The sequence below is a fragment of the Diceros bicornis genome, chromosome 6 (assembly GCF_020826845.1).
Source record: "Diceros bicornis minor isolate mBicDic1 chromosome 6, mDicBic1.mat.cur, whole genome shotgun sequence".
In the NCBI taxonomy this organism is placed as follows: Eukaryota; Metazoa; Chordata; class Mammalia; order Perissodactyla; family Rhinocerotidae; genus Diceros; species Diceros bicornis.
In genome coordinates this window covers 46,367,885-46,378,416 of record NC_080745.1, presented here as the reverse complement: position 1 = coordinate 46,378,416, position 10,532 = coordinate 46,367,885, and the positions used below count along the sequence as shown (strand labels likewise).

General features: G+C 32.5%; 1 protein-coding gene across 2 annotated transcripts in view; it reads right to left on the bottom strand.

The window, feature by feature from the left end:
• Positions 1–2,768: 2,768 nt before the first annotated feature.
• The window catches only part of IPMK (inositol polyphosphate multikinase), a 46,340-nt gene continuing 38,576 nt past the window's right edge, over positions 2,769–10,532 (bottom strand). For both annotated transcript variants that reach the window (XM_058543414.1, XM_058543415.1), the window contains exons 5-6: positions 9,541–9,622; positions 2,769–8,027 (exon numbers count right to left, since the gene is read on the bottom strand). In XM_058543414.1, coding sequence (XP_058399397.1) covers positions 7,405–8,027; positions 9,541–9,622 — 705 coding nt within the window. In that variant the 3' untranslated portion in view covers positions 2,769–7,404. The remainder of the gene's footprint in view (positions 8,028–9,540; positions 9,623–10,532) is intronic.

Below are 10,532 nucleotides of genomic sequence, written 5' to 3'. Positions count from 1 at the left end.
AAAGAGGAAGACTGGCAACAGATGTTAGCTCAGAGCCAATCTTCCTCACCAAAAAAAAATTTTTAAAAAGGAACAAGAGATTTTAAAATTTACATATGCAAAATAAGAATTATCCTGCTGCCTCTGCTCTGATCAGCAGAACATCCACATTGTCTCACTTGATCCGACACTGCTGCCTGATGAAACCGTGGACCATGACAAGCCAAGACTCAATTTCCTGGTGAAATATGGGAGTTGGTTTGAAATTGGAGCATGTTGTTGATTGCATTGTGACCTCTCTGCATCATGCCCTTCTTCAGTGTCTTCCCACACCGACTCTGGATTTGGCAATAGTAGCAAACTTGACTCAAACAAGCTTGAAACCTGTCTGCAAGTTTCAGCATCTTCTCTTGGACTCCTACTACCACTAAGAGAAAATGCCTGGGCTAGCCTGCTGAAAGGATGTGCCAGACAGGTCATCTCAGTCATCAGACTAGTTCACAACCCTCCCTCCCCAGTCCCCCACTCAGCTGACCTGCCAGCTGATTGGAGAAATATGAGTAAGTCCAGCCAAGAACCACCCAACTGACTAGCAGACCCATACAAATAAAAAAGGGTGGTTACTTCAGCCACTTACATTTTGGGGTGTTATGCAGCAATAATTGCTGACAGTGGTTAGGCTAGTCCAATACTTAGATTGTCCTCTCCGCCTTTGGCATAACTTGGATAGGTTAGGGTCTTTCATAATAACAGCAAGTGGAAAATGAAAGCTAAGACTGATGAGATATAAAAGTTATGGTATTATGGCTTCTTTACAAATTTCCAAAATAAGGATCTTCTTTGAACTGGATCCAAGCCTTATAAGCTATAAATTAAAGCTGTTTACCTTAAGTTTACAATCTTCAAAATGAATGAGGTGATACTGTTTAATCTTCCACAGACTAACAAGTGTCCACATGATGCTTCCACATTCATCATCTTCTTTGAGCCCATCCCAAGGCACTTTGTCAAGTTATATTAACTTAATAAACAACAATTTTAAAGACTTTCCTAACTTCTCTCAGAAACATCTAGATTTGACTTAAAACATTTCAGAGTATCCAAACCAATTGTACCATGTCATTTATGTCTAAAGCATCTCTAGAAAGTTGTTAGATGGCAAGTACAATGTAATTAACAAGCACATGCAGAATGTTTTCTTCAGTTGGCAAAGCAACATCATTCACACACAAAAAAGGCCAATGGGGGGGCCGGCCTGGTGGCGCAAGCGGTTGGGTGCGCGCGCTCCGCTGCGGCGGCCCGGGGTTCGCTGGTTCGGATCCCGGGCGCGCACCGATGCACTGCTTTGGCAGGCCACGCTGTGGCGGCGTCCCATATAAAGTGGAGGAGGATGGGCGCGGATGTTAGCCCAGGGCCGTCTTCCTCGGCAAAAAAAAAAAAAAGAGGAGGATTGGCGGATGTTAGCACAGGGCTGATCCCCTCACAAAAAAAAAAAAAAAAAAGGCCAATGGCACAAACAATAGAAAAGACAAGTCCATTATCACAGGATTCTTAGGACCTGTTGCAGGAAGAAGGTTTAATGGCCTGACGTAGCTGATGAACTTTTCTTCCAATTGAGAATGGCCAGTATTATCTCGAGCCATTGCTGGCTGTATTTTCTCAACTTCTAAACCCATTTCCTTCTCTGAAACAAATTTCATTTCTTTCTCAGCACTCTTCCCTGGTTTTCAAACAGCTCTGGTTGCTTGGATCAAAGTGATCCAAGTTCTAACACACACTCCACCCCCAAAGAACTTTTTGAAACTCCTGCTACTCAGTGTGGTCCATGGACCATGAGCATCACAGATCCCACTCATGCTTGCTGAATCAGAATCTGCATTTTTAACAAAATCTCCAAGCAATTATTTTCACTTTTTATTATTTCATTTCAGCTTTTATTTAGTTCTTATACTTAGCTATAACTTAGGGACTACGGCAGTGGGGATTCCCTGTTATTTTCATAAGGCAGCTAGTCTTAACAAAAGAAACTACTTCACACAGTATTGCTCCACCCCACAGTGCACAGTAGCAGGCATTAAAGAGGAATGCCATACAATCTTCTGGAGCCTTGACTCACCATTACTAAAAGGCTATAAATCACATACCCTCTTCTTCCTCTTGCATGCTATCAGGACTCTTTCCTCTTCCACAGCCCTGCTGGATGTTGGTAAGTATCAATCATAGCCCCAATAACATTTTATCCCACATTTACATAGTTTTCTCCTTCTACTAGACAGTCCATATCTCAAGGACAGGTACTGAATCTCCTGTTCAACTTTTTAAAATCTCCAAAGCCAAATACAGTGCCTGGTAAAGGGTAGGTATTTGACAGTGCCCTCTCTTTTTAATTAATGAATGAAAAGAATACTTGGTCACTGATTAAGTAACTGATTCATGAAATTGAAAATACATGCAAAAATATCTTACCTACTTCTAAAGTTTTAAAATTATAGTATATAATTTCATAGCCATGTCAATGTTTCTCCTATAGTCTACTTCTCCTATTAGGTTGATTCCAAAGATTTTAGTCCATATGATAGAAAAATAAATAAATATTCATAGAAAATAGTTACATACGTTTTCATTTCCAATGCATATGCTTCTTTCTATTAACATACTGTCTTAATCATCTTTGAATCCCTAATGATTCCTAGAGTTTCTGGTCCGTAACATGCACTCAAATACTTGTTGAATGAATAAGTTAAAATTACCATAAGTTTGTTAGCATATTACAATTAATGAAAAAAAGCTCCAATGCAAAACATTTTAATAGGTTGTCAAATATACAGTTATTAGAATTATCTAAATATCACTTATAAAAATCGGTATATCACATTAGATGATTCTATAAAATAAAAACACAAATCACACATTGACAATAACCCCTGCAGTCCAAAAACACCTCGTCAATAGTACAAATTACAAACACATTAAAAGAGACATTGTTTAGACATATGTAACTTTGACTAAACTAAATACATTCATTCATCAAGTACAATAAATTTAGCATAGTCACTAATAACACAATCTTAGGTGCAATTTCACATGCTTTCATAAATCTTCCAGTATAGTTCCCATAGTAAAGTGTCTTTGTGCACGCCATTTTCATTTATATGCAGGTGCATCATACATCATACTTAAGACTATTTCACATCATAATTAAACTTGTTAATATATAAGTGAACACCAGGCCAACTTTTAACTCCAATAATGACAAAGCTCAATAATTAAAAAAATTTTTTGGAAGTATATTCTAATCTGTTTAATCGCATGAGTACTATTTCCTCCTACTAGACGCTATCAAAATAAGAATTTAAACATTAAATCCCCCAAAATGGAGACTCCAACCTTCCTAAAATATTAACAAGTATTGTAAGTAACAATACAATCACTTTGTAAGCCAAAAAGTAATTTCATATTCATTGACAAATTTAAAATACCAATGATTTGAAGATAAGATTGAGGCCTAAAATATTTGTACTAAATTGTAAAATGCAATTTTAAAAATGTGCAGTAATTTGCTTGTGAATATGTAATAGAATGTTTTTCACAGTAATGTTATGTTAAAACACTACTCTAAATGGACAGTCTAAGTAAACGTACCTTTACCAGCAAGAAAAGTGAAAAATTAAGGCCTTTTTATGCTATATAGAATTACTACCTGAACTCAAAAGTCAAAGGTTACAATGCTACAAAGTATTAGTTTTAACTTCTCTAACATATCGTTAATTGCTTTATCTCAACTCAATAATTACCTTATCCTTACACAAACTCAAATGCTATTTAACTTTATTATCTTTCAATGCTTATTTCTCTATATCTCTATTTTAATTAAGTCCTCAACCCCACCCCATCTAGAAAGAACACTGGAAATGATTAGGGCTTTGTCTGATTGGTTCACAACTGTATATTCAGGGGCTAAAAATGCTTGGCACATGGTAGAAATCCAGTAAATATTTTTGAATGAACTAAGAGGCCTGGCCTCCAAAGGCAACTCTATTTCTTCTCCCAAAGCATTAATAGAAAATTGCTACCTCTTTACAAATCCAAATTGACAAATTTTTAAAAGAAATTGATGTCTAGGCTATGAAGACATTGTAGGATGTAACAGAAGGTTAACTGAAGCTACAAATATATCAAATCAAGGTTAAAGGCACTGAATAAGGAAGATTATTGCAAAGCACTATAAACAATTTTTAAAGCAAATTAAGTTTTAAAGTATCAAACGCCAACTGGCAAGAGAAAATGGTACTAAAATGATGACAACGCTTTAAAATAGTGGACAAAATTTCTGTAATTTCATGAATAAAATTCTTTCATTGTTCTACCGTTTTCTTTCATCCTACATCTTCTACAATAGTCCAAATCCTAGAAACAAATGTTTTCAGTTGTATAAAACAATATAAGTGCCACTGAAATACCTCTGAAAATTAATTCCTTTTTCTTAAGTTATGTTGTAAATTTGATATATAGATGTTATAAAGATGATATAAAGAACAGCATCTTGGAAATCATAAAATAGTAAATTATACTCAATCAAAATTCAGAAAAAAGTTATTCAGTTGAACACAATCTAAAGCCCCACAACAGCAAATTGTAATGTAAAGAGGCATAGTAAGTACAATCTTTCCAGACACATGAAACAAAGAATAATGAATAGTGAGTTGAAAATACCACAAGCTCCATGTTAGAGCCATTTAATATACACATTTTCACAATTGTTTCTTGAAAAACTATTTAGATAAAATATTTTGCATTTATCATCAATTTTTAATTTATTTGAATCTGTGCAACTTCCATCCATAATAAAATATCAATTAATGTAAATACTTTATTATAAAACTATTATACAATTTAAATTTTTATTAGAGAAATGTATTATTCACTATCCACAATTTCTTAAGGTCCTTTTTATGAGAGTACTCCATAAGAAATACACTAAAATCATTACTTATGCTTCCTAGGGGGGAAAAGCTATGATAATCCTATTAACCCAAACTATATCCTTATTATGCTTATTTCTTAAACATTTAAATGTTTAAATATGCTTGGTGAATAGTGATTATTCATCCCCACAGTGGTAAATTTCAGCATAACATTAAATGACTGGAACAGACAGTAAAATAGTCATATATAGATTACATAAACAGATATTTACTCTGTTACATGTAAGCTTACTTATAAAGTAACATAAAATGGGCATCAGATAACAGTGATAAAAAATGTAAACAAAGAGAATTAAATGTTAATCCCTTCCCTGAAAAACAAAAGATAAAGCGCTTCTTGTTTTATTAAAACAAAACAAAACAGGATCTATTGTATCAAAAAATAAGACACTGATTTTACAAAACTATATTTCCAAATATGGATAAAGAAAATCTGGAACAGTTGATTCAGACTTTATTGAGCTAAAATGTGCAAAACATCTGATAATACTTAAATTTATTAAATTCATTGTACATAGGCTGATACCATCCCATACAAAAAAAGCCTCTTGTTTTGTTAAGATTCAAAATAGTGTTTAATTATCTGAGCTTTAAGATTTATTGAACCACTATCCAGATAACAACAGCAACAACAAAAGTCTATATTGTAGGAGGAAAAAAGTATAAATCTAAAAAATTTCTGACTATCAATTATGACTTGAAATCATCCCCACAAAAAAAGCAATAGCCAATACCCATTTAGGCAGTAAAGAAAAACATGGAAGTCCCTATGGAAAATACTTATGATGCCACTAAATAAAAAATGTAAAACAATTTTGCTATAACAAAATGCATATGAATTTTAAAGTTATTCAGGTTTACTAGATTTACTAGGCATAGAATTCAGAGTATTTGGTACTTTTGTTTGTGCTCAGATAGTTCCAAAGTGCCCTCAGAGAGGATTGAGAAGGTGAGATAAACATAAAATTGTGATACTTTCCTTTACACCAAAAAAAACGGGTGCTTGGATTTAAAAGTTTAATTTTTAATTCTATAGGAAGAAGTCTAACAACTCACAATTCTAAAACATTTTCCAGGAATATGGCAAAACTGTTAACTACTTAAATGTTCCATTAGTGAATCAAAGTGCAAGTAATGACAGCATAAATATCTAACGTACTTGCAAATTTAATTTCAAAGTTTTAAATGCTTTCAATAACAAATAGTTATTTTTTATAAGGTGGTGGATACGAAACACATAATACTTAAGGATCTAATTTTTCCAAGAAAAATAGCATTGCCCTGCCCTCTGTGAAATTAACTTATAATTTCTCTCTTGAATATGATATAAAACTGTTTTGAGTGAAATAGAAGCATGGATTCACATATGCACCAAACTCTACATGATGCACTAATTTATACATAGTACTTTTGATAAAACTCACAATACTGCATGTTGTCCTTTTTTCCTGCTTATTAGAAGTCTGAGAAAGACTATTTTTAGCAACATATGCTTACACTACTGCTTAATTAAATGGGGACATATAAATATGTGAATTTTAAAAGAAAAAACTCTCAATATTTATTTAAAGGAGAAATAAGACAAAGCTTCAATCATTCACTTTTTTTGAAGCTCCAGTTAGAGGAAAATCTATTATATGGTTTCTAATACTTTTCACAATGTAGTAAGGTTTCCCATAAAGGAACGATTTTAAAAGAAAACATTTTGTTCCTTGCAAGTAACTTCTCTCTTCTCACCCTGGCGAGTATAATTACTAGTGCCCTTAATTTCAAGACTTTTGTTGTTGTTGTTGTCCATTTCAATTATCTTTTTCATGAAGCGTAATATTTTGAAATATGACTATGAATGAAAATTAAAGGGAAATTCTGCTTTTGAAATGAAAAATTCTAAATCATTTCACTAAGAAGCACCTTTGATATGCTGGTCTTAACTCTTAATATAAAACCTAAACAGTACTTATTTCTGAAGTAGAATTTTCTCCAGTTTTAATAACTTCATACAGAGCAATACTAAGGATTTCAATCTGTGCTTTCTAGATTTTTGAGTTCTAATAATGCAATGAGTTTAGATATGGCTCACTGTCAAGGTTGGGTGGACAGAGATTTCATGATAAATTGGCTACAGAAAACTGAACTCTTGATGACCGAAAAATGGTTTGCGTTTTGCTTGAGCCAAATAGATGTTTAAGCTATGTACCACCACATTCCCTGCTTAACATTCCTAAGTTTCTCTATTCTTCATAGTTTTCTAATGAACAAATAATTAGTTTTCCTGAGTAAGATTATAAAAAAGTTAACCCTTCTACCAAAAGTATAAAGACAAATAAAATGTAGACTCACAATACAAATTTTTTACATAGCATTACAAGTGCAGAGATATTGACTGCTGCTGTTCTTCCTTATGATCGCCCCACCCCTTAAAAAGACTGCAGCAAAGGATTCAATTATCTAAAATACTTTGCAATACAGTAATTAAATGCTTCAGCCCATAAACATATCCCTCATCTATTGTGTTGCTAGGGAACACATGAGCAAAATCTATCATTCGTACTTCTACTTCTGCAATCTCTTGGCAACCAGTGGGAAGATGGTAGAAAACTTTTTCCAGTTGGGAAAGCACATTTCCATTTAAATGTTCCTGGGACATGCTTTTCCACCCATTGTCTTCCTCTATATTTTCAACTTTCAATGAATTCTGACTGTGATGCTTTTTTGCATACATTTTTCTGTGACGAGCATACATCTTGGACAAGCTTTTGCCTACTGACGCCTCTATTTTTCCATTCACTGTGGAACTTAACACATGAAAGTTATTATTGTACTCCAGTACATCTGTGTCTGCAAGTTGTCCTTTGGACAAAAACTTTTCTGCCAAAGTTCTGTCATTTGATTTGGTAGTAGTTGGCTGAGATGAACCTTCATAAACAAACAGTAATGAACTTGCATAAAAGTTAAGCTGCTTCTGGCTTTCAAACCACTGCAGAATATTCTTAATCTTCTGAATACTGGCAGCAATAGCATCTTTTCTTAAGCAAAATCCATTATGAAAAAACCTGGAGACTCCTATAAAAAGGAAAATATTAGTATTATAATGAAATTATGAAACAGCTATCACTTGGGAAGTAAACTCATCTTAGATATAATTCTGCAATTTTTTACCCATCATTCCTTGCAATTAACTGAACAGATAAGAATTCTAGTCAGACACAGAAATTCAGACTTCAGTTTAATTTCTGGTGAAGATGCTCTTACTAGAATACATTTAAATGACACTTACGTAAAGTGAAAGATCCTACTTGGACAAAAATATTTACTACAGGTAGACTGATAGTTTAGTTCTCTCTATATATATTCTCTTAAAGAATGTGATTCCAACATTTGCCTCATTTGCTATTGTGAGGGATTTGATAGTAAGATTACTTGTTTGTTAGAAACACATTCAAGAGCTAATCTAAAACCTAGAGTCAAACCATAACCATTTTTAATGGTATCAACAGCCCATTACCAAAATACCAAACTATAACTGTACTAAATTTTTTGTTCTCTATAGCATTGATTAAATCAGTCTTTTCACAAAAGCTATGCTCACTTTGGGAATTAGCACTACTCCAGGTTGAGTATGTTATTCAAAATTGAAACTTTTAAATGTTTTAACCTATCAGATTATTAGGCCTCTTTTAAAGTTATTTATGCCTATTTTATCATATTTGGGAATTTATGGGTATATATAATTTGATTTTTGCTTTTAAATAGTTTGTTCCTCTACTTTGAGATAGAAATTGCTAAAAAATCTATTCAGATCAGCCTGGGAAATATTTTAATCAAGAGCCAATCTGAATATTATCTTGCTATTGATTAAACATATCAAGATCACATTGTTAAGATCACACTGTGGATGTTTGTTTTCTATACATAAAAATTCTTCTTCAAACTCTTTACACTACACATAAGCTCTTCCCCACCTTAGGTAGAACTAAGAATAAACTCCTAATAGAATATTATTTCCAGAAATCTAGGATATCATTGCTTTTGTAATATCTTTATCTAACCATAAATATTTTAGAAGCATATATGTTAACAGACTTTATTTAAACTACTTTTAATGCCACTTGTTTATTCATTATGTAGCTTCTAATATATAGCTCAACTATATGTGGGAAATTTCAATAAAAATACATTACATGCTATAACACACATTTTAAAGTCTCTTATGTAACAAGCAGTTTTAATATACTATGATCTATATACCATGATTTTCAAAGACCACCTCTAGTTCCAGTCCTTGAACTAGATGGTTGGTTCACAGATGCTATTTTTTTTTTTAAGTATACGAATAAATAAAAAATGAATGAAAATGTAAAAGAGGGCCATTTATGGACCCATGGTTTTGGTGTATCATGAACCAAAGATTATAATTAATCCAATTCTGTGGCTCTAAGGTCCATTTTCTTAAAAAGTTTCTTTATTGGGAATTGAATCTTTATACCAAAGGAGAATTAAAACTGAAATCACTTTAGAATTATTTTGATAACCGTGCAGTAATAAATGCATTGAAATATGGTTTTTCAATCCTTACCATCCTTTAGAGTTTCTTTTGTTAAGCTTCTTCCATAGTGCTGGTTTTGTGTTTCATAGCTATCAGAATGAACATGATACACCTGTCAAAAAAAAAGCACTGAATATTAAAAACTAATACTCCTTGACCATGTAGGGTTTACCCCAGCAATGCAAGGATGGTTAAAGATGGGAAGATCTACTCATATAATTCATTTGATTGGATTTAAGAAGAAAAAATTGTACTGTCATTCCCATGGATGCTGAAAAGGCATTTAACAAATTTACATCCATTATTTATGAAAATTCTTTAAAAGGACAGATGAATATTTCCAATATAAGAAAACTACCTCAATCCAATAAAAGTTAATCTCAAGTTTAAAGTGCAAATAAGGAAGCATCTGTCCTAAAATATAAGAAACTTCCACAAAAAGTATTCTCTTAACAATGTCTTTTATCATCATTACCATAATATTGTTCTGGAGTTTCTAACAAATACCAGTAGAGAAGAGAAAGAAATCAGAGGTGTAATAATTTGGAAAGGAGGAGATAAAAAATATTACTCTTTGTAGATAATGGTTATATACTGGAAAATCAACTGAAAAACTAATACAAACGATAAAACTTGAAATGGTGTCTGAGTACAAATTAGTAAACAGAAAATAAGCTTTCATATATACAAATAACTGGTTAGAAAATGTAATAGATGACTCCATTTACAAATGCAACAAAAAAGAAATAAGACAAAGAAATAAACTAAATAAATGTAAGATCTATTAAAGACACTTTTAAAACATCCCTAAGACATACACACAAACACACACCCATGTTCTCAGGGAAGACTCAACATCATAAACAATACCAATTCTATTTAAATTAATCCATAACTAAAATGAGATAAATATAAAACACTGACAATTTTTTTAACCATATAAACTAATTCTCAAGTTCATACAGAAAAACAATAGCCAGGAAAAATCGAAATAAGATTAATAAGGAGGAACTAACTTTGCC